The sequence below is a fragment of the Mesocricetus auratus genome, unplaced genomic scaffold (assembly GCF_017639785.1).
Source record: "Mesocricetus auratus isolate SY011 unplaced genomic scaffold, BCM_Maur_2.0 Super-Scaffold_100676, whole genome shotgun sequence".
NCBI lineage: Eukaryota > Metazoa > Chordata > Mammalia > Rodentia > Cricetidae > Mesocricetus > Mesocricetus auratus.
Genome location: NW_024429266.1, coordinates 26,238,277 through 26,265,971, shown reverse-complemented (window position 1 = coordinate 26,265,971; position 27,695 = coordinate 26,238,277). Strand labels below are relative to the sequence as shown.

General features: G+C 49.4%; 1 protein-coding gene across 4 annotated transcripts in view; it reads left to right on the top strand.

The window, feature by feature from the left end:
• The window catches only part of Cd247 (CD247 molecule), a 75,475-nt gene extending 49,784 nt beyond the window's left edge, over positions 1-25,691 (top strand). For 3 of the 4 annotated variants that reach the window (XM_040737294.1, XM_040737292.1, XM_040737293.1), the window contains exons 3-9: positions 18,887-18,990; positions 19,984-20,040; positions 20,887-20,967; positions 22,018-22,053; positions 22,797-22,853; positions 23,656-23,691; positions 24,700-25,691. In XM_040737294.1, the coding sequence (XP_040593228.1) occupies positions 18,887-18,990; positions 19,984-20,040; positions 20,887-20,967; positions 22,018-22,053; positions 22,797-22,853; positions 23,656-23,691; positions 24,700-24,765 (437 nt within the window). In that variant the 3' untranslated portion in view covers positions 24,766-25,691. The remainder of the gene's footprint in view (positions 1-18,886; positions 18,991-19,983; positions 20,041-20,886; positions 20,968-22,017; positions 22,054-22,796; positions 22,854-23,655; positions 23,692-24,699) is intronic. The other variant, XM_040737295.1, reaches the window with a different exon arrangement.
• The last annotated feature ends 2,004 nt before the right edge of the window (positions 25,692-27,695 follow it).

Genomic DNA, 27,695 nt, shown 5'->3' with positions numbered 1-27,695 from the left:
CCTTCTCCTCCCCCAACTCCTCCTGGATGCCCCCACCTCCCAACCCAGCCAACTTTACATTCTTTCTCTTTCAAAACAAAATAAAACAAAAAACAAATTAAAGCCCACGAAATGCAAATAAAAAGAAAAAAACCAATAAGAAAAAAAATGCCAAAATGAAACAAAAAGGTTTACAAACAAAACAAAAAAATGGGGTTAATTCCATGCTAGCTAACTATCATGAGGCCCTCGCAGAATGTAGTTGATACACCCCCTGACACACTGCTGTGGCCAGCAGGTATCAGAGCAAATACCTTCTTGGTTAGAGGTGAGACCCCTTGTCTGCTTCTCTCAGTGCTGGGACCCCCTCTGGCTTGAATATGTGCAGGTTTTGTATATTCTGTCACAGTCTGTCTGTGAGTTCATCTATGCATCAGTCCTGTTATGTCCAAAGGACAATAATGAAACTAGATTAAACTTCATAGTCTGTATTTGGGAGCCTTCTAAAATTAAAAAATGGAGATAGAAAAACCATATCTCTAAATGGTAATTTTTCTAACAAAATTGGTTCCAAATTTTAACATTAAAAAAAAAAACCCAGCTGGCATTTAATCCCAACACTTGAGAGGAAGAGGCAGTTGATCTCTATGAGTTCGAGGCCACCCTGAAGCCTGGTCTACATTAGGCACCAGACCAGAAAAAAAATTAAGCCAGAGAGATGACTAATCAGGGACAAGTGCTTGCTGTGCAAGCTTGCCAGAGTCTAACCTCAGGCCCATGTAAAGGTGGAAGGGGAGAGCTCACAGCTGTCCTCTTGGAGCCAGACTTGCACTGCGGTGCGCATGCCCGTCCATCACACACAATTTAAAACAAAACAGAATTCAGTGTAATATAGAGATGGGATTAAAATACAAACCTATCTAGACCCTTGGGTTAATTTAAAGGCAAGCCGATTTCCCCCTAAAGTCGGTGCCAGTTAACTCTGGCAAATAGAAAAGTGTGTTTGAGGAGGGCACTGGCATCAGCTAGCTTGCTTGGTTTCTGGTCTGCTAAGTGGCTGATTGGTACCCATAATGAGATCTGTGTGGAGCCACAAACTCCAAAGCTGCAACCCCAGCCCCCGATTAAGTTAATTAAGTCTGTGCCTTGGTCTCCACAGCGAGTTGATGCCAGAATAAATCCAGTGTGTTGTCAGCCGGCTGAACCACGAGCACGGAGCTCCAGAATGGAATTTCTATGCAATAAATATCACTTAAACTCCTCTCAAAGTTGGAACTGGTGTCAAAGTCCAGAAAAGCAATATTCCCTGGCAACCGCTGTCAGGAGTGTGTGCGAGTCTGGCCATGTATCATCTCGGCACTCAAATTAGCAGAGGAGAGAGATAGTGAGTTAATATCACCCAGCTGGCTTCTCAGAGCACTGCTTTAACTGTAGTCAGAGAAATTCTGAGAGGGCACGGCCAGTCATCAATGACCTCCGAACGACTAGATGCTCAAAATTTCCTGATAGCCTGGGCTAGATAAATAACCCCAGCTGCTCTGAAATAAATGGGTTCCTCCAGCTGATTCAGAGAAACCAGCTCCTTTCTCTTGCTGGTAACAGAGCCTGAGAAATACCACAAGCGAAGGGGAAGCAGGGAAGGGAGACTGAACTGTTACCATCCATGTCATCTGCGGTTTATAAGAGGCTGGCTACCCAAGGCAGACTGGCATGGGGAGGTGGATGTGGGTCTGGCAGACACATCCCTCTGGGTCCAGATAGGTCTTGGGAAGCTGTGTGGAGGAGCTTGAGGGTGGGAGGAAGGAAAGAAGGGACAGTGACATCAATAAAAGGAGATAAGCAAAAGATGGCGGGTGCAGAATGGGAGATGTGCCACAGAACACATTGTGGACAAACACTGGACTCTTTCCAGTAAATACCCTCTCTCTCTCCATCTCATTTTTATGTTATTTTATTAGAAAATTTGCCTCTGAAACAAAGGTGATTGAGGTTTTACATCGCTGCTGTCACTCTGGTCCCAGGTGTCCCATAGCAAGAACAACCTCAGGCAAATCCTCCCCTCGCCCCTCCCTTTTATTCACTTTGCTCTCAGCTTTGAGAATAGTGGGAGTGGAGAAAGAGAAGGATGGCTTTGGGGATTTCCCAGGATCTGAGAGTCTGCACTCTTGCTCAAGACAGGAGGCAGCTGACCCTGTGCCCAGAGCTACTGGTGCTGCAGAAGGGTCCTCCTGGACTGTCCGAGCCCCTCAGGGAAGGAGCCAGCCCTTAGGCACCAACGCTCAGAGTACAACCGAGTTGGCACTCCCCTGGAGAGAAGCAGGGCTTTATAGGACTCACCTGCAGTAGGGAGGGTATCCTCTGCGCTTGAAGCTAAGTGTTTGTAAGATGCCTGCCAGAAACAGGCTGGGGAGGAAGGCAAGCTGTTCAGAGGCGGCAGGAGCACAGCTTCGCATTTAGCAAGCTCCATGGCAATCCCGGGGCAGCCGTAGTTCAAGGAGAGTGGCATCTGCTTGGGGGAAATTATAAACTTGTTATTTCCATTTATAAATCATTCTCCTCCAGGGAAAGGACCTTGAAAAGCGTTTTTATTATTGCCCACTGAAAAGACAATTGCTACTGGCCACAGTTGGCACATTCTGCAGAAATACAATGTCTGCAACACTTACTATTGGAGGCATGTGTCTGATTAGCCAATGCTGGAATTTCTGGAGGTGTTTTGTTTCCTCAAGTGATGAGAAAGCCATCTCCAGGGCTGTGTGCTTCTTAAGTCAGCAAACAAGAACATTAAAAACAAAGAGCCGGCTGTGGCTTCACCTGCCATCCCAGACTGGAGGATACGCAGTTCCCGGTTAGTCTGGGTTACTGATTAAAGTCCTGACTCAAAATACCAACACCAACCAAATAAAATCTCTCTTTGCAGTATTTCTCTGGCCCTCCTCCCATAAATCTATACAACAGATGAAGGGAAGTTTGTTAGTTAATGAATCAATGTGTTTTTGTTGTTGCTTGTTTTTTGTTGTTTTGTTTGTTTTCCTAGACTGGGCTCCTCTGTATAACAGCTCTAGCTGTCCTGGAACTCGATCTGTAGACCAGGCTGGCCTCAAACTCACAGAGGTCTACCTGCCTCTGCCTCATGAGTACTAGAATCAAAAGTAAATCACTGGTTTTAAACAGGTAATAAGTGGTCATTTTTGTTTGTTTGTTCTTTTGAGACAGGGTTTCTCTGTGACTTTGGAGGCTGTCCTGGTACTAGCTCTGTAGACCACGCTGGTCTTGAACTCACAGAGATCTGCCTGCCTCTGCCTCCCGAGTGCTGGGATTAAAGGCATGAGCCACCACTGCCCGGCTATACGTGGTCATTTTATTAATAGATTTAGGGGATAATCTTATGTAGATTTGCATTCAAATTTAAATTAATTTATCTTACGTGTATGGGTATTTTGCCATACACATGCCTGTGTACCACACACATAAAGTATTACAGAGCCCAAAAGGGGCCATCTATTCCCTGGAATCGGAGTAGCGTGGTTGTGAACCACCACATGGTGCTGGGACTCGAACCTGGGTCCTCTGCAAGAGGAGTCAGTTCTCTTAACTGCTGAGCCCTCTCTCCAGCTCCCTAACTGGTCGTTTTGATGAGGTCTGTTCTTTTAAAACTACTGAAAGTTCCGTATTACTTCCTAAAATAAAGACTCTTTGAATTATGTGTTCCCAAATCAGTTCAGGCTCCAGCTAACTAGAGATCAAGAGAAAAAAGAAACGCATCGTAAGTCCAGGTACTTAAAATCCCAAGTAGTTTTTAAACATCTATGTGCATTATCTTTTTTTTTTTTTTGAAAGACAACTTTCGTAGGTCTCTGTTACTCCATGTGAAGAGCTTTGGGCAGGAATGAGACGAATGGGGAACAGCCTAGTACGTTCATTTTAAACGGTGGCAAATGTACTGTAGGCTTCTGAGATTGTTGCCTCCACCTGGCCTGACTGGGGAGTAAGAAAGCTTTGCTGGACCCATGTCACCGGTCACATTGCAGATCCTCGGTTCTCTGGGTGACTCCTGCAGCTAGTGTAACCTTCTGTGCCAACCGGTCAAAGGGACCTTTTGTAAGACACTGCACAAAGATGCCATGAAGGCTTGCCAAAATGGTCCAGCCATGTTATCCCCAGCTGTGACTGTTTTATTCAACAGTATTAAAGGAGCAAGAGTAGAGGGTAGAGGAAAAATTAAGATTGAGGGGGAGATGCAAAGAGGAGACATCAGAGAGAAAAAGCAGGGGATTGGACACCTGGAAGGCGGCAGCCCCGCGGGAAGGGAAGATAGACCTTTACAACAGGTGGAGAATCAGACTGGCCTCTTTCCCTGACTGGCCCATTCTCCTGACATCATGGGCAAAACCTAGGTTAGGGAAGCAGCCTCCATGCCTTGTCAGCACCAAGGAGTCTAGAGTAGAGACTGTATTCCCAAACTGGGGCTGACACACAAGGGACTGCCCCCTAATCTGGGACTGCTTCTTCTGCCTCAAACTGCATTTGAGGAGGAACTCCAGCAATGCTAACCGGGGTTTCCAAACAGCCTCAAACTGGACTTAGAGCTTGTCCTGGGAAGTGAAGAGAGAATGCCAAGCTCTGCAGGAGTTACAAAGACACACTTCCATTAGCCTCCTGGGCATGAAGATATCCCTGTGCCAGAGGACCTGGGCTCTATGTAGGTTGTCTGGGCCTCCAAGACCCTTATGTAACTTTACCCTACTAATTATTCAGACTCCTGTATTAATGGGCAAGTTGTTCAGAACCAACCTTTAACTTCAGTATCTCATCAGCTGCCCCTTTTTGTCCCCCCCATGTGTATGTGTGTGTGTGTGTGCGCGCACTTGTGCAAATGTAGTTCAATTTAGGTGTTCACAGACCTAAAGTGGCAAGGCTGGAGGTTGATTGGAGGTCTAGTTGATGAAAACAATAGAATCGTACCTTGACTATTTTCTCTCCTTTCAAAATTGTGTATTTGTATGCATTGTGGAAGCTGGGTAAATAAGAGGCACAAAGAATAAAGAGATAACCCATAATTTCACAAGCCTGAGTTGAAAGCCCTACTAAGGGTTTGTTGTGTTTCCCCCTAGCGTTTCTTCGGTAGACCAAGTATTATCAGAGATTTAGAGTCAACAGAAGTAGTTTTAAGGCACATCCTGTGGCTGCCATAGATCCCTGGCCACCCTGGTGAAATGCCCCGGACTCTCAAATTACGCAGCATCTGAAGAGAACCACAGGTTTGAGCCATGCAGCTTGTCCTAGGCTATCCTGGCACCCTAGGCAGAGCAAGGGGTGGCCAGGCTGGGTGTGGCAGCCGGCAGGGTGCACTCCTTCCCAGGGACAGAGCAGCCACAAAGGCGGGCTCTCCGCCCACACCGCCCATGCCCGCAGCTTTCTGCTCCCTGCTTGTCCTCAGCTTGACAGCTGCAGGCGCCACGGGCTTTGATCCACGCGAAGTATGTCACAGGCGAGTGTTAGCCGAGCGTGGGCTGGGCACCCTAGGGTTGCCAAACTGACTGACAAACACACCTCCGGGAAAGGACTGTGATGTTGCCCGACTCTGGCAGCCTCGTTCTAGCATCCCGGGGCTGGGAAATGCAAGCGCCCTGTCCCTCGGCAAAACAGCCAGTCTCCAGAACTCAGAATAGTCGTCCAGGAGGCAGGACTAGCGGAAAAGCTGGGTTGGATCTCTTTTCTGCAGCTTGTTACGCACCGGGCAGATGCTTCTGAGATTGTAGTCTCTGCTTCTTTGTCGTAGTCGTGTCAAACTTTTTAGGAGACTAGGCATACACAGCGGCTAGCACAGGAAGAATGGGAGGTGGTTGGTCACTCTAGGCTCAGCCCAGAGGGCAAGGATACAGTTGCAAACCATCGGGCGTTCTACATTCTTACATTATCGTGGCCTCCTGTATGCTGACTAATGAGTGATGGAAAGGGAATACAATATGTCTCCCCCTTGCAGAGTTCTGTTTTGTTGGTTTGTTTGTGTTTGTTTAAAAAAACAAAGCAAGGGGACTTCTCATCAAATAATTAATGAAAAATGGGCCCAGAACAGAGGAGTGTCAGAAAAATAATTTTAAAAAATGACCAAGCTTACTTTGAAAACGGAGCTGTCTACACAGAAGACCTTAGGCTCAATCTTCAGCACTGAAAACCAATGAATGGAGCGTTAGTTACAGGCTTGAATAACAGGCTCCATGGGTTTACTCCAATCTCCAGACACCTTCTCAGGACCTATGAATTTAAAACAATGGACACAATTGCTAATATGGGGGAAAAAACTACAAGAAATACAGGTGTCCGAAAGAGTTGGACATACAGCAGAGGTGGTGTATGGGTGGGCTTTGTTTTGTTGTTTTGTTTTTACTTGTTTTGAAAAGTCAACAGCTATACCTGTTTCTGCACATTCAAATTTGAATATATTTGTAAAAAAATATTGTATGCTTTGTTTTGAGCCGGGGTCTCACTGTGTTTTCCAGGCCAGTCTTGACTGCATGACACAAGTGATCCTCCTGCTTCTGCACCTGAATTGCTGGGGCTACAGGTGTGCAGGGGCCAGGCAGCTAAACCTGTATCCTGTGTAACTGTAAATGCACCCCATGATTTCTGACTTTTAGGTTATCCTGTAGATTGGAACCCACTGGAACCCACTCCGCTTGAACACAGCACAGAAATATGCTGGGGGGGGGGCATTCATGCTGAGTGTTGAGAGGTGAGAGCTTTAGCAAGCTGAACTTGAATGAAAGGATGAGCTGAAGCTAAGAGCCGTTGGCTGTTCTTCCTAGAAGGCTGGCAAGCCCTTCCAGATGAACTCTGGGTGTTTTCTGATCAGCCATGAGAAGGATGCTGATCCAGGCACTCCTGTCCAAACAGGACCTAGGTATTTGTCAAACACAGGGCAGAGGCCTGATCACAGCCTGGGCCTGACCCAGCAAAGCAGGAGTGGCCAACCTTCCCGGGCGGGCGCTACAGAAGGTCAGACTGTCAAGCTCCTGCCACCGCCAGCAACTCCTGGATCAAAGGGGATGTGGAGGGCAGTTTGGGAATGTGACACTTTGTAACCACTTCAGGAGGAAATCATAAGCAGTTTTTCTCTTGGTGACTAGCTTTGAACCCTGGATCCCAGAGCTGGACCCAGCAGAACAGAACCAGAGAAGTTACTTTGTTAACAACTTATTTAGGAGGCAAAGAACCCAGTGGGGAAATAGGTCTCTCACCACACTTTGGGTGCTACTTTGGCCAAAGCTCACACAGGGGTGGGGGTGGAGGTGGGGGGGGGAGGGGGATAGAGATGGAGTGGAGGTGGGGGTGCAGGGGCAGGTTTCTTTTGAGTCTCACATACAGGCTCTTTGAAATGTAGGTCACAAGATTCATTTATTGTATAGCATTAATGACCTTTAGCCAATCAATCTCCTAATTATCCAAGCAATTATGTTATTAATCAGGTGGGAGGAGGGCTGCCTAATACTGGGCTTCCCACCAAGTAAAGAGGAAAGAACTAGAAACCATGGTGTTTGTCCTGAGGCAACATGGAATTCATTGAATAGGAAAGAACAGCATAGAATAAAGTGTACTCTTTGCACTGAAAAAAAAATGGCTGTGTTTGAGGTTGGTGTGGGCTGGAGGAGGAAGTCAGTGGGACGGGAAAGCTGAGAAAGGCTTGGGAAAGATTGGGGGTGGAGGACAGGCAGTATCTGGGTGAGGAGTACTCTGCAACACTTGAGGGCACCACTGTGTGTGCTCCCCTGGCTTCACTTCCCAACAGGGCTCTCCTTCCAGACTTAACTAATGAATTTGAGTTGCTCCTAGTCCATATTAGATCAGTCAGGTCTAGGCAGGGGAAAGAGTCCAGCTTCATTCTGCTTGCAGTTTTTTTTTTTTTTTCATTCATTTTGCCTTCGCTGTCATCCTGGTCTACAGGGGGCTTAGACTTGTTCTCTCTGACAAACTGTGCAAAGGAAGACTGGAAATATGCTAAAGACTGAGGTTTCCTACCCCATTCCACCCCACCTCTCATCCCCCAGCAGTCTGCTGAGTTTCTAAGTTGTCCAGAGCAGTTGCCTGCAGGGCTAACAGAGCATGACACCCACTCTTGCCCCCACACAGCCTGGCATCTTGCACCTGTTTCAGAATCCGCCAAGACACAGGAGGGTGTGAGGTATCCCAGGGTTGTCACTAGCAGCCTCCCCTGGTCCTCAGAGAATGACTTCCTCGTGGAAGGAAAGCAGGGCTGGGAGACAGAACATTCTAGAACTCTTGTGTTTTAAATAGAGGTATGCATTACACAGTGTCCACATTGACGAGGCAAAATGTGAGTGATGAACTCAAGATACCCTTACAATGTCAAAGTCAGCTCTCTTGGGTGTTTCTACAACAAAGGAGAAGACTGAGGCTCGAATTCCTATTGAGAGAATACTGAGACTGCCCTCCCTCAGAGAGTAGTGTGTGGGCAAATGCTGGGGGATGAATATATTGATATTTATAGAAATTTCCAGATTATCAACCCCAGAAGGCAATGTTTCCCAAAGAGTATTAGGCATGCAAACACCGAGGAACAGTTTTAAACACTCCACCTTTGAGGGCTCAAATGATTCCAGTATAGGACCCCAAGCAGACTTTGCAACCCTTTTGCTGACTTGGTGGGCGCTATGCTCAAAGGCACACACCCTGGAGCTAGTTTACACACACACACACACACACACACACACACACACAGTATGTATGTATGTATGTATGTATGTATGTATGTATGTATGTATTTTTTTTTCCTCTGAGGGAAAGTATGTGCATCTGTTATTTTCTTGAGTGCCTTCTCATGAGAACTGGTTGGCTTGAATCAGAGAATGCCAGCATAGACCTATCCTCTTGCTCCTGCCGCGAATAGAAAGCCACACAGCCCTGGACATATTCCAGTTTATATGCCACATCTGAATGCCCCATGAATGATGGGGCAAATAAAATCGGCATTTCTCCACCTGCTGGGTATGTGAGCTAGGGAAGCCCTGGTGCTGATGGGTCTTCGAAATGAAAGCAGCTCTGGATTGAGTGGTAGTTTTGACGACATTTGGAGTCCCCCTGTGTGAGAGCAGAGAGCCCTTCTGCTTCCCCCCACCCCCGCTCTCTGAGAGGGAGGTGGCGGGTGCTTTGGGGCGGGGACCAGCCCCCACCGGGCCTTGAGCTGAGGATCCTGCCCCGGTCCCGCCACGCCACAGTGGACAGGCGTGAGCATGGGCTGACCTTATTCTGGTCACTGTCCCCAAGCCAGACAAGTTCCTAGGACTGGCCCTTTCCTTTCAGGGTGGTGGGGGCACCCGGGCAGCCCCCAATTGCCTCCCCCCCCCCCCAGCGCTCCAGGGCGGGCGACTCTGCGAAGGGTCCGGGGGCGGTGCGGTTCGGGGAAAGGGACCGCAAGTGGGGGCGGCTGTGGCAGAGAGTGAGTGGTTCAGATGGGAGATCACGGCGATAACCCGGCCCAGGATGGTGCGGCTCGACAGGAAACCTCGAGCAGGGAGCCAGCTGCGGGCCGGGTGGGGGAGGGGAGCCACTCGGTAACTGCCGGTGGGACAGCCACAGCCTTGGTGCCTGATGCCCCCTCCCTGCTCACTGCCCTTCACCTCTCATGCCGGGGGCTCTAGGTGGGGATGGAGAGAAAAACCCAGCAGCACGTAGTTTCAAGTGTTTTCACAGGACGCACCCAGGACAGGCTGTGACCTCCATCTTTACAGTCCAAATTGGATCTAAAATCAGAATGGCATGACGTCCCCCAGCCTCCAACCCTGACGAGGCGGGGTGACACGCCCACAGCCTGATTCATCCTGCTTTTGAGCTACCCAGGGCAAGCTCCTGCAGTCAGAGGGGGTCCCTGCGGGGGGCCACTGAAAGCCCCGCCCCTGGGAGCTGCCAGCCCCAGGAAGGCAAGCTAGGTGACAGAAACCTGGGTAAGCCACTGGGAGTGCCTTAAAACCTCTCCCTACCCAGTACCCTGAACAAGGCCACCAAGAGCAGCTCCAAGAAAATGGTGCAGTCGTCCTGGTACCTTTGGCCCCATGGATTCCCTTGGGTGACCCAGGCAGCCATAACTCCTGAGGCCCAGAAACCTGGGGAGAGTCCTGCATGTCTCCTGGCCAGGGCAGGACCCACTGAGGGGACTCTAAAGGACTAAGGATTGCTTGTTATTTTACCTGCCCGGCCCCACTGGTGCTTAAGTGTGTGTTGGGGGTTAGTACAGTGAACATGTCTCATTTCTGCAGCACCGGACAATAGCAACAGTGCAGGCACTCCGTGTTTCCTTACACACGTGGAAACGTGTATATAATAGATTTGGCTCAGGGAACTCCTGGGATCCATCTGCCTCCTGCTCCCCCACCCTACTGCTGGGATTATAAATTCGGCCATCCACAGGGCTTTTATGCCAATGCTGGGGATCTTAACTCAAGTCCTTCCTCATGCTCAAGCAGTAAGCGTTTTACCTACTGAGCCGTCTCGCCACCATCCCTGCATGATGTTTCCGAGTGTATGTAACTTTATTATTATGGTAAATCTTGTGTATTTGGGGGACAGAGGCAGTGCTGAGGTTTAAACACAGGGCCTTGCCCACACTGGGAAAGTACTACAGAGCTCTGTCCAGGCTCCTTCTTTAACATTTGTAAGTGAGTCAGAGTGGCATGAATACCCACAATGCCACACCACCATCACCACTATTTCCGATATTTTCACTATCCTAAACAATACTGAATCTAGATGTAGATGCAGTTTTTGTATACCTATGTAGTCTATATATATATATATATATCTTTTTTACTTATAAATCCTATATATAGCACTCTAGAGCTTGCTGTTTGCTCTTTTATTTTTAACCTAATTATTCTGGAGAGCTTTCCAAAGTAGCAAGGACTCCATTGTCAGTGTGTGGTTTTTATTTCCCCACTCCCCAGACAGTCTCCTGTAGCCGAGGCTGGCCTTGAATTACTGATCATCTGGTCCCTAGCATCCCCATGCTGGGCTCACATGTGTTGCAGATTCAACCTAGGATTTCTGCACTTTGGGCAAGCAGTCTACCCACTGAGATACATCCCCAGTCTTCTGGGACCATTTTAAACTGCTATATAAATATATCAATTTATCAGGTTCCTGCTGGTTGGTGGGCATTTCTGTTGTTCTCATGTTTTTTTTTTCTTCTGTGGATAATGATGCAATAAACATTTTTTTAAACACACCTTTATATATGAAGAACTTTTATAGAGAATGAGTTATACTCTCAGAGAAATGGTAAAATCGCACTTAACATTTTGACAGAATCTGTGATCGGAAGTGCATTTCTTTTAAGTAGTCTAATGTGCCCAGTATAACGTGAGGGCTGTGAGAGAGACCAAAGGTCTGAGGAGGCCTGGCCTTTCCATCAGGCTCTGCCCATGTATGCTGTTGGACCACAGGAGAGTCATGTCACCTCTCTGACCTTCAGCCTCTTTTCAAAGTGGAGCAAATCAGGACTGGCCCCCAACCCAGCTTACCTCAGTCAATTGCTACCATCAAATGAAACAGAACAATAAAAGCACTTGTAGCCTGAAAGTGAGGAGCCAGTGTTTAGTATGACCATGACTGTGGCAGCCGGCAGCCAAATGCCCAAGCTGTCACCAAGAGGAAAGAGTGGGACTCCCCTCCGTCTCTGTAGAGGTATGCAGATACATAAATATGCACACCATACGTGTACATTGTTCTTTATAAATACACTGCTGGTTTTTTTGTTTGTGGAGACAGGGTCTCAGTGAGTACTCGCTGGATAGCCTGAAGCTCACTATGTAGACCAGGCTGGCCTCAAACTCAGAGACCTTCCTGTGTCTGCCTCCCGTGGGAGGGATGCGCCGCCACACCTGCCCTATGTATACATTTACATGTTGTTTATATATTCCTCCTGTAGAATAGTGAGGATCATTAGGTTGCCATTAAGAAGGATATTTAGGGACTGGCTCAGCAGAGAAATGTACCTGCTGCCAAGCCTGATGAGCTGAGTTCCTCCAACCCACACTGTGCAAGGAGGGAACCAACTCAGGAAGCTGCTGCCTGACACAAGTGTGTGCACTTACAAGTACGTGTGCATGCACACACAGAGAGATGCAAACATAGCTTAAGATATTCAGCAGAGCTATGAAGCAACCTGAAATAAGAAGCATGATTATATAAAGCAACATGGAATGTTATAACAAATGAAAAGTTATAGTACAGACGGAAGAAAAGCAAAGGTTTTTTTCCCTTCAGGAAAAATATTTTGATTTAGGGTTTTTGTAAGTGATAAGCAGCAGACATTTTGGGAGGCAAGCTGCTATTGTAGTTACAAGTGGCTGTGTTTAGACATGAAATCATGAGAGATTTTGGTACTTTTTCTTATTTTTTTCCGCACTTCTTTCATGAGTTCATTTTACTTAAACAGGAAAAAACAATCATGGAAAAAAATGTAAAAATATCGTACAAACCACAGCTTTAATGGAAATAAAAATACAGGAAGGGAAAACACACCCCATGATCACTCTAAATCTAACAAATAAAATAGTCTCTTTCTCCACTTGGAATCTTTGTATATGGGAATGTGTAGTTTGTAGATAGTTTGTGACCAGGTTAACAGCTTCAGAACAGGAATGTATGTAGCTGTACACCGAGAAAGGCAGAGGAGGCAGGGGCACCTTACAGTGGGGAATGGCATACTATGTGGCACTTAGTATGCCACTTGGTTATGCAGAGTGTCTGTGAAAGTCAGGGTGATCAGGACAGCTCCAGGTAAGGCAGGCACTAAGAACCTGGCCAGTGTGTCCTGGCCTTTGATAGCAATCTGTGTAGGACAGCTGACTCCAGGTGACTTTCGGCCTCTAACAATTAAAACAAACAGTACACCTCGGGGACAGGACAGCCTGTTACACAGACTTGACCCTTGGAGAAGAAAGGGCTCTGGAACCCTCGGTCTTGAGGACCATCAAGACACCCAAGAGCAGTGCTAAGTGGTGTTTTAAAACCTCTCAGAGACTCAGTTTCCCCAGTTGTCAAGTAAGAGTCACTGTGATGGCCGCATAAGTGTCACCTGTGGTTCCAGGCACCGAAGCAACCTTCAGCTAATGGCTATCACCACTATGCCTTGTGTCTGACTTGTATCCTTGCCACAATGAAAGTAAAAGGCAGAGACCCCTGCTGGGAAAGCCTGTGTGTCCCTGTGTTGTGGTCAGTGGGTTGGCACCATGTCCAGTGCTCTGCCCCACAGTTACCCCCACTGCTGGTGCCACTGTCTTCCTGAGAACATGTGACTTCCTGTTTTCTGAATTCTTAGCCTACAATGTCATCGTCAGTTGAGCCTGAGACTGGGGGTGGGGGTGGATGTCAGCAAGACCCTGGGTCCTAAACTTGAGTTCCAAATTGGGGGAGTTTAGCAGCTAGGACGGTGGCTGTTCCTACCTAGGCGGTGAATTACTTGATTACCACGGATGACATTAAGTCCTTTGTTCTGAGTACTTGAGAGGACCATTTAGCCTGGGAGGGACCTACGAGGGATTCATGGTCATGTGGCAGCAGAACCAGGCCTTGGTCTCACATTGGCTGCCCTCCAAGGATTTGTTCTTACCTGCAATGCTGAAGTGCTTCCTATAAACTGAACAAAAGCTGGACATAAGTGGGAATTGAAGGATTGAGAATTGGAGCTCTCCACGGGGTTGGTGGGTGAGGAGTTTCTTATCGCTTCCCTACAATGTATTCAAGCAGAAGTCAGAGAAGGCCCTGGGAGAGTCTGGAGTCATCCAGATGAAGGAATCCCTGAGGTACTGGGACAAAGTGAGGTGAGAAGGAGCTTGCGCCAGGTGCACTCAGGGACTTTCCAGCTGGGTGACCTTTGGGAGCCCTGTTTTTTTTTTTTTTTCCTGTGAAAACACAACCCAACCTGCAGTGAACCCGTCGGGATTGTGCTAAATCACTCTGGGCATTAAACCAGACCACTCAAGGAGAATGAGTTTCCTAAACGGTATGAGAGCAGCACAGATGTGAATCTCATCGTGGTCGGTTTGTGAAGCCAGGGGTCCTCAGAATGTCCCCACACCTATCGGTGATCTGGCTTTATCCTCACATGTTCTGGAGGGGAGGAAATGACCTGTCCTCCACTCTTTCGGCTGTTCGAACCTTCACAGCCTCTGCATGACAAGGACACCGCTGGACACCTGCAAGGTGGGCACATGCCACTGTGCAGGGTCCTCCTCATGTAGCTGGCCTCATTTGTCTGCCCTATGTGGTGTCAATACGATTAAATCATTTTTGCAGGTAGGTACTGAAGCTCAGGGTTAAGAAGTCTCTCAAACACTAGGCCTATGAGAAATAGACTCTGATCTGGACTCTGAGAGTCTGTCTCAGAGGCCTAACCCTACCTCACATCTCCTGGCTAGTGGTGCACTAGGTGAGTGAACCAGACAGGTTTTCTAGCATGTGCCGAAGAGACACGTACCAAGTGACATGGTCACACACTACTGTGACTAAATGTCCAAAGGAGGGGCTGTGCATTCACAGGGGCTGGGACTTCTGGAGCCTACACTAAAGAGGACGTTCCCCCGAGATGGAGGCCAAGGAGGTGTCTGGAGTCAGGGGCACTCCAGCATTGCCACTAATTGGCACATGGTCCTGATGAAATTGTTTCAACCTTCTGGTCTCAGTTTATCAGGCAGTGATCTGGGCCCAATAAGAGTGTTCTACCTGCCTTCTGGACTCTTCTCAGAGTCAGACTTGATCAGACACGGGAAGTCACTTTAACAGCAGAAGCTGTGGTCAAATGGTTTAAGGTAGTTGAGCAGATACCCAAGATCCTCAACCGGATTTGCTACAAGAGCCTGGGGTGAGGACAGGGAAGGGTGTGTCAGCAACTCTGACAGGCCAGGCTCATTAAAAACTAATCCCTGTTGTCAGAAGCATGGTCCAGGCTAAGAGACGCTGACATCACCGTGCAGGCACATGCCGAGGGAGGAATGAGATTCTGCTACACCCGTGTCTCCCCAGGCTGCCCTCTGGGGCTTAAAATCTTCCCAGTGTTGCTCAGTGTCATGACATCTGAACCAGGGCTCTTGTGAAGGTGACAACAGGGTGTTCGGTGACGGGTAGACTCAGTCTTGCTAATGACCCAGGACATGAGTATCTGAACTGACAGATACTCTGACAGATACTCCTTGAGCTGTCTCTAGCTGCCCTGGGGGCCCCCACCGAGTGAGTGTGTCTCACAGTCTATTCCAGGGGCCCTGCCATGAGGCAAAGACACTAGTTTTTTATTCATGGGCTTAAAGTAAAAGTAGAAGTGACCAGGCTAGCTGGCTTTATGGGAAACAAATCACGTCCTTCACCTGCTAAGTATAGCTGTCTCTAATCCTCCATCAACAAAGGGATGAGAAATCTGACTTGCTTCATACAGGGAGGAAAGGGAGGCTTGAGACGCTGGGAACCAGGAGCATGCAGCCACTGCGTTAGAGCAGAGGGACAGACCCTGACTGTGACTGACTCTCCAATGGAGAAATCTCCTCTGTAACTCTCCTCTCCAATGGAGAAATCTCCTCTGTGACTCTCCTCTCCAATGGAGAAATCTCCTCTGTGACTCTCCTCTCCAATGGAGAAATCTCCTCTGTGTAGATGGTATGGCTGCACAGCTGTGGAAGGCAAATGTTCCTCTTCATGTTCTGGGCTATATCAGCTCCGTGGGATGCTGGGTCTCCCCAGCCAGCTCTGAAGTCTCCCTACCAGGTCCTAGCCCAGGCTGGCTAAGTCAGCCTCCACAGGGAGCCCAGGGAACCCTTCTGTCAAGCAGGCAGGCTCACAGGTTTGGGCTGTAGAACCCTTAATCGGCTTCTGGTTTTTCTCTCAGGCACTGGGTTTTTTCCTTGGGGGCTGTGGATCTGAGGTATAGTCAGGAGCATAAGATAAAATGGCTCTCCCATCGTACATGAAAGCAGCCACAGTGTGGCAGCCCCCTGAATCCCTGCTTCCTGGGAAACATCTAAGTGCTGTGCCTGGCATGGGATGTGGTAGAGATGGGGACAGGGTGTGCGAGTGGCCCAGGGGGGAGATGGTCAGGTCTCTGCCTGCGGGGTGGGAGGGGGACAGAGGAGCAGTGAGATAATACAATCACCATGACAAGTGGCGTTGTTGAGTACCCGAATATCAGACACCATTGCCCGTATAGAGGAAATAGAAAACCTGCCATTTACACCTGCTGAAGCACTCTTACCACAGCCCTTATGGTAAATACACGTGGCCCCTCCCTGCTTCATAGAAAGAGGGTCTTAGGCCTAGAGAATTGAGGGTCCTTTCTAGGGCCACAGCTGGTGAGGGGCAGGCGAGACACTGGAAGTCACCTGCCCCGACCCGGCCTCTTTCTAGTTCTGCGGCCCTTGGCGCAGAGTCAACGCCCAACAAGCAGTTAATAAATTATGTGGCTGCCATGGGTCCTGAGTTCTTGTATGGGATTTTCTGGGCTATCCCTATATTCTTGAGACACAACCCCTCAGTGCACATACTATAGGCCCGAGGAAAGGGACAGGGCCTAAAAGGTTGGGTTAATGTCCTTTTGTTGCTGGCTATAAAACTATGCTGCTCTTTAAAGAGACTAAGAAGCCCTGTCCCTATTACTCATCCTTGGGGGTGGAAGGGTGCCCAAGTCCCCACCTGCCCCCTGCTGTGCTGACTCTGCACAACACAAAGAAATATTTCTTCTTAGTTGTCCTAAATTTACTATCCAGGATTTTTTTCTGTTCTCATTTCACACGGCAGGCAGCTGAGCGATTTTCTCCTGGCTCTATGAATTTCAACCACCCTGTAAATCGACACTGACATCTTTCCAGCCCTAAAAGAAAATATCACTCCAGCTTTGGTAGCCTTTCCAGGGGGCTGGCTTGCTTCTTGGGGGCTCTTGGGTAATTATTGGTGCAAAGAGCAGCCTGGAGGTGAGGCCTGGCATCTCCCCATCACTGAAACATACCCTCCTCTCAACTGCAGGAAATTTGATGAATGGCCGTCTTGGGCATGGTACTGGGGGTGGGTCAGGAAGCGAAATGAAAACGAGGCAGCCATTGGCCTCCAGAGGACTCTACAGGGTTTTATAGGCTCTGTAACGTCTACCTTTCATTGATTACCATGGGGGTACCCGGATGGCAGGATGTGGGCCTGAGCTCTCCAGGTATTGGGCAGAGCTAGCAGTGGGGGCCTAGAGGAGCCAGGTGAAGTCACAGTGGGAATAAGAAAGCACCTGTGAGTTTAAGGGAGCATGGGGCATAAAGGACAGGAAGGGAGGGCTGGGATGTGGCTCAGTAGGCACAGTGTTCCCCTGTCGCCCATGAAGCCCTGGGCTTGATCCCCAGAACCACCAGGCATGGTGTACTCACCTGTAAATCCCAGCACTCCAGATGTGGGGGAAGGAGCATTACAAATTCAAGGTTGTCCTTGGCTGTATAATAAGTTCAAGGTCAGCCTGGAATACGGGGGACAGTTGGAGAAGGGACAGGGTGGTAGCGAGTTCTTTGCAGAGCCTTCCTGGGACTGCACAGAATTCCAACCTTCTTTGAGGTCTTGGGTCATCAATGGTTGCTGAGCAGGGGTTGTGGGAAGTTGATGAAGACATCTTCTTCTGCCTGGGGCCAGGAAGGCCCCTGGGTTAGAGATAAGGCTAGATGGAGGGCCTCAGAGGGATGGCATGGGAACAGTGAATGAGAGTTAAGTCTCATGTGCAGGCAGCCAAAAGTGCTGCATACCTACAGTTCTCAGCGCGTTTCTGGTGGCGATTCAATGGGGCTTTAATGACTGCACGCAAAGCCATAAACACTACACAGAACAAACACTGAAGACTTTAACCTGTTTCACAGAGCAGCTGAAAGATACCTTGCCCCAAATTACAGAGTTAGGCTTATGACAGCGCCCCTTCGCCATACCCACTGTCTGCCCCAACATGGCTGGCCAGCAGCCACCAGAGGGCGCTCCTGCCCCCCAGACATGCTGGAAAGCCAGAGAGACCTCTGCTTGTGTGGTTTATTCACAGGACCAGAGTGAGGGTTTTGTGACACTTTTCCGGTTCTCAGGCCTGGCTACTACACAGTTACCTAGTGTCAAGATCAATAACATACTTTGCTTGCTCGTACTGTATTTTTTTCAAATAGGAATGCCAGTGTCTATTTAACATCTTTCCCTTACCCCTACCCTTCTTATCTATGGATGGTGCCACTACACACGCTTTAAGTGCAGTGTGACAGAATCAGAAAGACAGGAGGAGTTAGGAACACCTTAAATTAGTGAGGGTGACTAAACAGAAGGGGCTCTGATCTGAAAAGTGTAGACCACCTGGAACTTATTATATAGCCCAGGCTGGCCTCGAACTCACACAATCCCCTTGCCTCTTCAGTGCTGGCTTTACCAATGTGTGCCACTACACCTAAACGTCACTGACAATGCATAGACACTGAAATGATTTAACTCAATCACTGAATCTCTGAGCCCCACCTTTCTTAGCCCCTAGGGTCTCTGTTGGTGGGTCTTAGTTACCAAGACCTAGGTACCTTTCTGAAGCTTAGAGTTCAGTTTGTACAAGGCGTCGTTTACAGTTTGGCTTCCGTGTCACCAAGGCAGAAGTTCTATGGACGGTGGACACTTTCATCTCTCTCCTAGTCACCCCTGCCCCATTCTTGCCAGGCTCTGTGGCTAGACCTGGTACTACATGGCCGCTACAGCTGGGTTTTTCAGACTGGGTACGTGAGAGAGGTGTGAGGACTAGACCTAGTGTCCTTGGCGACAGTGATTTCTTTGGCTATAGTCTGTCATAGAGTTCACCGGGGGAGGGGGAACGTGCTCTTGTAAGCATGAGCATAGCTGATAGCTTTCTCTCTTGGCACAGAGGCTCAGAGCTTTGGTCTGCTGGACCCCAAACTCTGCTACCTGCTAGATGGAATCCTCTTCATCTACGGAGTCATTGTCACAGCCCTGTACCTGAGAGCAAAGGTGGGTTCCCCTGGGCTCTGGGGGGGGGGGGGGGGAGGGAATGTGGGCAGGGCTTAGGCATGGAGAATCTCAGACCCGGGCCTGTTTGGTGTGCATGATCGAGGTCGGGGACAGCCAAGTGTGCACAGCGGGTGGACTGAGAAGATGGGGTGTCCATTTGCGGTACCAGGGCAGGACAGTGAGCCTAATGGTAGGTGCGTTAGTGAGGGTCTGTACCGATGCCTGGATATGAGAGTGTCCCATGGCATATGCCAAGCAGTTAGGGACAAGAAAGTGGAAGATTTGCGGCCTCTTCTTGAGGCCTGATGCTGAGCTGCTAAGGCCACATCAGCTTTTCTCCAAGTCTCCATTTCCCCATCTGCAGATGCGAGTGGTGCCTGAAACCATGGATTTTGTGGAAAGGATACATCTGGGGCAGGCAGATGTCCTACCCCTCCAAGGCACTATAACCCATTTCCTTTCTGGCATACGATTTTATTTATTTACTTGGAAATGATACCTCGCTGATCTGTAAGATTCCCTCCAGAGCTCTGACTCTGCACAAACCCCAAAGTTTCTCTCAGCTTAGGTCGTGTGCCAGCTTGGGTTACATGCTCATGACAAGAAGCAAGCACTCAGGACAGGGCTGGTGATGATGCCAGTGGGCCAACTTAGTAGGCAGCTTTTTGTAACCGCTGTCTACCCCGAGTGTCCTGAAATCTCTGGAGGAAGGCGCACAGGAGAGTGCTCCCGGCTTCCAGCAGGCAATTATCCCCTTTACTTGGGATAATCAGCTTCTCTCAAGACTACAGTTGTAGACACTCACATGGCAGGTAAGAGAAAGGACAGCTGAGTTCAGAAGCAGAAATGCTATCACAGCTTGGGCCCCTGCAAGGGATAGCCACAGCAGCAAGGCACACTCAGCAGGCATCAAGGGACTGTCCTCCAGCTCAGCACTGTAGCTGCCCTCCAGCCATCTTGGAGATGGTACTGACTCTCTCTATTCCCTTGCAGTTCAGTGGGAGTGTAGATGCTACCGCCTACCAGCAGGACTCCAATCAGCTCTACAATGTAAGTTCCCACTCTGCAGCTCCGCCTGCAAAGTCTTGCCCGAGGACCTAGGGAAGCTCCAAGACAAGGCTCAGCTGCGGGTCTGCGTCACAGTTAACCTGGTGACTGGCGGCAAGCTGTGGAACCTCAGTTTTCTAACCCCAAGACTGCTTGCCCTGCAGTGTTGCCTTGAGGACCAGGAGCTTTAATGATGAGATGCATGGCGCAGCCCTGCTTCTAGTGAATCAGGAGGCACACGGAGGCAGTGCAACTCTGCCTCTAGTGAACTGCCAGTCACAAGCGTTTTGCAAAGGCTAGAGGCCACAGTATGGGGGGAAGGACCATACGGAAATGCAGTGGGTCTTTGGTCTGTGTGATTCCCTCTGGGAGCCTTGGTTTCACTTCCTGATGAAAATGTTGTTATGAACTCCATTTGACAGATCAGCAGGAGAAAGAGCACATGGCGACTCTGGGGTTCCTGCCAGGCACCATGCTGGTGGCAGGTGTTTTCTGAGAGGCTAGCATAAAGTTGAAGTGGTTCCCACCACCTCACTTGGCTCCTCTGTCCACACTTTTTTTCCAAATTACATTTCCTGGAACTGGTAAACAAAATGTAACATTATTTTTACTGTGTGTGTGTATGTGTAACACAGTGCACACATATAGATCAGAGGACTTCTCTTCCTCCTCCTTTCACCACGTGGGTCCTGGGGATTGAACTGAGATCCTCGGGCTCTGAGGCAACTCTTTCCCACCAAGACACCTTACCTTCCCCACACTGCTTTTTGTGGAGGCACCAGGCAGGAGACCAAACCCGTTTCAGTTGGTGTGGCTCTGTCCTCCTGAAGGTCCCATCTCCTGTTCTAGGAGCTCAGTCTAGGACGAAGAGAGGAGTATGACGTTTTGGACAAGAAGTGGGCTCGGGATCCTGAGGTGGGAGGCAAACAGGTAAGGAGCTCCTCTGCCTCTGGGGAGGGTGGGTTTGGAGGGAGGGCCGCTCATCCCAGACGATGGACACTAGACTCACAGTAACATGGATAGGGCCTGGAGCGAGAGGGTGACAAAGACGCACCTGCCGCCGCCCATTCCCTTCTTTCTTGGCTCCGCGCTGCATCATAAAATCCCTGTAGATGAGCATGTCACCCTAGCCTTCATGTCTAGGCTGTCCACCTCTCCTCCATGCTCCTTAGCCACACTGTAGTATCACCTGCCTCCATAGGACAGCCCTATGTCAAGATACACACAGGAGGCGGCTAAGGCCATGGAGAAGGAGTCCTGGATTCTGAATACCCCGTTAGAACATGGCCACATCAGGCTCTAGGTGCCTGTGCCCTCTTGGCTTTGTAGAATCCATTCCTGTAGGGAGGGGAAGGGCCAGATGATTCCTCTGTTGGACTAGAGAGCTCCTAATAGCAGGGCTCAGGACAAAAATCCAGTTTAAGATCAGTACTACTCAATGCTACCCCAATGTCCTCAGTGTTTTTGGTCATACCTGTCCACTCAGCCCTGACCTAGGTCCTCTTGAGTTCTGTGCTGGGTGTGCATTGCTAGAGGGTGTGGAAAGTTTGAAAGTCCCTAACCCCTGTTGCATCCTCCAACCTCAGCTCTGAAGACCAGGAGGGTGTGGGGGAAGGGCAAGGAGGGTGCCCCAGTTTTCTGTGGCCACACCTCAGTAGGGTTTGCTAAGCACTGACTGGCTGGCTCTGCCCTGAAGGAGGTGGCCCAGCCCGTGCCTCCGTGTATGGTGCATATAGGAGTACATCTACAAGGGAAGCCCATCAGGGCCTGCCCAGGTGCGAATGTGAAGTGTGCGTGCAGCTATGCATCACCAAGTATGAGCTGTGGAGTTAGTTACTGCCGGGGTCCAAGGGTGGCCTGACAAGGCTGGAGAATTGGAGGAGACTGACAGCTGAGCCATAGGACAAGGCAGCATGGGGTTGATTACACTTTCCAGCCTGGATTCTCTCTATCTAATCTCTGCCCTTTTCTGTTCCTCAGCAGAGGAGGAGGAACCCCCAGGAAGGCGTGTACAATGTAAGTGTGAGAGAATTCATCCTTCACCCTAGGGAGCTGGAAGAAGGCTATCGGAGGGGCTGCTCTCTGTCTGTCTATGCCAGCCCTTCCCTGGATGGTCATGTGTCACGGGCTGGTAGCTTTAGAACATCCCTCTAAGCTTAGCAGTGTCACAGTACCTCATCTTTTTTGTTGTTGTTCCATGGACTCTGAGCCGGTGGTTGGGGAACAGGATGGCAGCTGCGAGCTTTGCTGGGCAGGAGTGGAAGGAGTGTAGAGCTGGCTTATCTGAGAGGGTGCCGATCCCATGGGCTTCAGGATTCTGAGTACTTTGTCTCATTGCTAAGTCCACCCCACCACCGTGGTGTGAAACTATAATATCAGGCCACCAAGGTGCTCCTCACCACTGCTGGTGACACAGGGAAGTGGCTGATCCATAGCCTGTGCTATTGGCTGTGAAGAGATGACTTGTCCAAAGAAATGATGTATTCCTACCCTTGAGCCCTTACGTCGTCCAGTCTCCCTGCCGGGTTTTAAAGGTCTAAGTCCTGCACCTAACCTCACCTGTTCAGTGTACAGAGCAGGTAGATTGGAGGAGATTCGCAAGTCAGGCTGAGGGGCACAGGAGACTTGGTTGTGGGCAATGTTTGCAAGCCCAGGGTTTGGAGCCTTGATGACTGGTGCCTGCCAGCTTGGGAATCCAGAGGCTTCTGGGGGAAGCCCACTCTGTACCAGTTAAGAAACCGCATTACCCCTTCCTTCAGGCTCTGCAGAAGGACAAAATGGCGGAGGCCTACAGTGAGATCGGGATGAAAGGAGAGGTGAGCACTTCTCTTCCCTGGCGCCCAGGCGGGTCCCTTCTGGTCTTCCCAACACACTGCAGCCTTCCAGTCCCTTCCAGTCCTCTCCCGACCGAGAAAGTGCATGCCATGGCTGCCCTAAGTGACGGTGTCACTGGACAGTTCCTGAGACTAGAGATGGGCTGAGAGACAAACCTAAAGCCTGAGGCTAAGCTTTGCTGGAAGCAGATTGAACCTTTTCAAGATAATGTCACTGTCCATAGCACTGTTGTGTGTTGACACTAGGTCCCAGGGGAGAGTGAAGGTGTGCACAGCTCCTTGTTCATTAATGATTTCATAAGAATCTCAAAATATCTAGGGCAGATCATTGAGCTCTTCTGAATAGGGTACCCTGTGCGACCAGCTGGCCAGCTGTGTGGTCTGCTCAGTGCTTTCCATGGGGAGGATGCTGCCTCCCTTGGGAGGAAGATGTGCACTAACTTAGTATCAGCACTTGGAACCACTCAGTACCTAGTTGCCATTCTTAGTGAGTCATTCTGATGGTAAAGCATTTTGGGAGCTATGCAGAAGTCCACTTACCCCAAGCAGCCAGTAAAATGTCCCACATGCCCGAGATCTGAGTTGGGCAGAGTGAAATTGGCCCCTCTCTGAGTCAAGTGTCATCTTACTCTACGAAACAAAGGTCTGGCCAGTGGCCCAAGGACCTTTCTGTACCGTGTGTGTGGTGGTGGGGGGTGGGGTGAAACAGTCCCTTCTGATCCCTTGAGGGGGGGCAGTTGAGCAAGCGTGCTACTGATTCCCTTCTTTCTCATCTTGTTTCCAGAGGCGGAGGGGAAAAGGGCACGACGGTCTTTACCAGGTGAGAGCTGCTGCCCCCTTCCTGGGCAGTACTATTTGACACGGGGGAAAGCTGAAGCCACCATGATTTGCTTGCCAGTGGCACTGGCCCTTGTCAACAGCCAGGGAGAGCAAACCCAAACCCAGAGCACACAAGCAGACCGGAGGTCACTCCACTGCCATTATGTCTCTACAGCAGGGTTAGGACTCAGGTGTGGCGGCAGATACTTGGTTTCAGTCAGAGGGCTGTGGGAGCCCCATGCCATTTGGGTATAGCAGATAACAGCAGCTGTCTAAAGGATGGGAGGGGATCCCCCAGAGGTGCAGGCAGAAATGGGTAAGGAACCTTCCCCAGGTAACTGTTTTTTGTCCACTGTTAGCTTAACTCTTCCCTAAACCCCAAGACTTAATCTAAGAGAGTGGGCAGAAAGAATGGGAAAAAAGGCAGCTTTAAATGGGAAATGGTATTGTAATCAGGTGCCTGGTTTATGTAAATCAGTGCAAATTATGTGTGCAGAGAACCTCCTTTCCTAAAGAGAGATCTCCCAGGGGCTTCGTCTTGTTGCTGGCCTTGCCTGAGCTGCTTACCGGCAGCTGCGGAGGTCCCATGGCCTTCCCGGTGAGACTGGGACCAGCCCTGCCTGCCTGTCCAAAGAATATATATCCCACAGTAGCCAGAGACTGGAGATTCCTGGATAGAGACTGAGACCAAGGAACTGCCACTTTCCCAGGGACATCTCTGTCTGGCACCTCCCAGTCTGTGAGTGGGGGAAGCTGCCTTCCTATTTGGTTGGATGGATGTTGCAGGGCAGTTTGAGACGTTGAGAAAGCTGCAAAGGTGTTGCTTCCAAGTCATTTGTAGTAAGACAAAGATCCCATCTTCTGGTCAGCATTCTCAGGCAAGACTCCCCACCTGTGGCGGGAGGTGATCTTCTTGGGCTGCTGAAGGCAGTGGGATCCATGGATGAGCTACAGACGGTAAACTTTCATCTGCGGACTCGTTCATTCTTACGTGGTTTGCTTTCACCAGGGGCTCAGCACTGCCACCAAGGACACCTATGATGCCCTTCATATGCAGACCCTGCCCCCTCGCTAACAGCCAGGGGATCTCCCACTCACAGGCCTGACCTGCTGACATCGACTGTGAAGAAACATTTACATCCCAGTTTACTGATTTCGCAGCCACCATTTCATGAAGAGGATGCTTCCAGTTGTTATATTTGTCTTCTCCAGTCCCAAAGCACCGCATACAGAATGTCATCCCTGGACTTTAAAGGAGAGCTCCCCTCACTCTTAGGCCAGCCCAGTTTCTCTGGTCTTCTGGTAGACCCTTCTCACAGCAGAGCCACGCCCTAGTGAGGTCAGGGGTGGGGGCACTGACAGCTGAGTTCAGTTTGCTTTGTAAATCTCCAGAGAAGGCCTGGGTCTGCTTGTATTGTTCCATTGGCATTGACTTGCTTTGCTCCTGCTGTAAATTTGGCTTCTGTTGTCACCCTTCCCAGCATCAAGCTAACCTATAATTAGGCCACGTTGTGAAAGGTGGAGAGGCAGGTAGGAGGGAGCCCAGGCAAGTGTCGGCCAGAGGGGGCTAAGAGAAGGCGAGCACCATGCTTGGAACTTGCTGGCACAGTTACAGGGGTCCCCCTCCCATTAAGCATGTGTTCTACATCTCCCAACCATGCCTTACCTCATGGAGAATACACTCGAATGCAAATGATTTGTGCACAAATCGGCACAGGCAAGAAAACAGGGTATGTCATTACAATGAACTAAGCCAAGGGGATCAAAAAGAAAAGGGAGCAAGTCCTCCCTTCTTCCAGGAACTTGAGTGGCAAGAAGACCAAGACTACCCAGGTCTGCAGTGCTCACACAGCCGTGGCACAATGAGAGACTGTCAGGAGGACTGCAACATCATCATGGCTGTGTCCATGGCCGGAGGACCCTCTGATCTCAGGGGTTTTAATTTATAGTGGCTTGCTAAATAAAGCCTCACCATTTTGCATAATAAATGCTTTGCTAAAACTGTTGTTGGAGCCTTATTTCAGTGGTGAAGCCTTGTCGAGTCTGCTGCGCGGCCTGTGTCCGAGAACGTGCGGAGGGTGTCGGGGATTGACAACACAGAGACTTGTTCAACGATGTAAAGAAAACTTTAAGCAGGCCCCAAAAAGGTTCAAGAAAACTTCCTAAGAAAGGCTCCCACCAGAGAAGCTTCTGCTCTCTCCTCTCCCCTGGCTGGTTCTGCTCTGACCCCAGAAACTGATCTGGGCGTGGCAGAAGAGGTGGTTAGTCTTTGGACAAGGTCGAGGTCAGGGTGGTTTCTGTGGGCAGGCCTTTTCCAGGAACTTAATGCCCCCAGGCATTGTATTGTTTTTAGTAAACATTGTCTTACAGCTGCCTACTCCCAGGCAGAAGGGGAAGTGGGTCTCTGCTCAAGGTCTGGCGTTCCCACAAAGCCTGGGGGTTGTAATGGAGACAGGAAATCAGCAAGCTACCTCTGCAGAAAGTGGAAAAACTACTGATTCAGATGGGAAGAGGCAGGTAGCCATCCTGAAAGCTGCCATGAGGCATTGTCTGTGTAGGATTAGCATTGGGCTGGCGGTTGTGCCTCCAGATAGGGAAATGCCCAGTCAAACCTGGCTTTAACTGAAGTGGGAAAGGGTGGTAGGAAGGCCTCCTGAGGCGAACCTCACTATGGAGTGTGGAAAAGCTCAGCAATAACATTCTGGGCAGAGCATCAAGGAGTGAACACCAGCGGCCATAGTAGCCATGTGGGTGCAGAGAGGTGGGGAGGGGACAGTATTTTTAGGTCGGCGTTCCTCACCAAAAATGACCTTTCCCTCAGTAGTACCTCTTCTAAGTGTAGCAACTCTACATAACTTCCCAGTTCACCAAGACCAATTGATAATGGATAAAAGACTAAAATTTGTACATTGGTTTTTCAAAACAGAAATCCAAGGCCATCTATTAAAAGGTCTTGAAAATTAAGAATTCCAACAACAATTCTGCCCAAAATATATAGAAAGGCTTTCAACATAACCCAGTCTCAAAGGGGCTGTCCACTCACCTTGAAGGCTGAGGTTGAGCTGTTTAGATAGTGTGCCTCATATCCAGGCCTGTTTCTAGGCCTCATTTCAAGATCAGCTGAGTAAAGATGGCTGCAAAATAAGTTTGACCCAGTTCTGTTGGAAACGTGTCTCTTAGGCAGAGGAGAGAGCTGGTAGTGAGCTACAGGGCAGGGGATCTCACCTGTAAGGGATCTCACCTACAGGGGAGCTAGAGCGAAAGCAAGCTTTGAGAGAGCTGAGCAGATGTGCCCAGAAGCGGAGAACAAGAGTTCCTGGGAGGAGTGCTCCGGGTCCAAGGTAATGATGCTTATTCCTGTCATAGCCAGGACTCCTGCCCTGCCTGAGGCCTGGCAGTAGACTCTTAATATCACCATGATCTTTCATTCTCGATTCTATTAGCTATAAGATATAGAGTACTATCACTTATTTCAGAGGGCTTAAAACATGTTAAACAAACAGTCCTATTTTGTGGTTAAAATGTAAAGCCATGTGACTTTAAAAAAAATCATGGGGACTGGAGAAATGGTTCAGCGGTTGAGAGCACTTCTTGCTGTTGCAGAGGCCCAGGTTCAGTTCCTGGTCTTGGGAATGAGAACCTCTTCACAGAGAGCCAGGGCGTAGGCTTGTTCTTTGGGCCTTGGGAACAGCTGGAATATAGCTACTTTATAAAAGGATGGAAGAGCCACAGTCTTAATCCTTCAGAGGTATGCCACGTGGGGTTTGCTTGCTAGAGTCTTATGTAAGAAGCTGCCACTGTCTCTACTGCAGAGGATGTTAAAATTTTGAAATTGCTTAAAAATAACTTTATAGACTTATATGCAAGACACAAATACTAGAAGGGAAAGAATGGAAGAGGACAAGCTGATTTGGCTTAGGAGAAAAAGGGAGGGTCCATCTGTCTTTTGGCTTTGGCACTTGTCATTCTGAGATGGGCTCTTGACAGGATATGCCCATCAGGGAC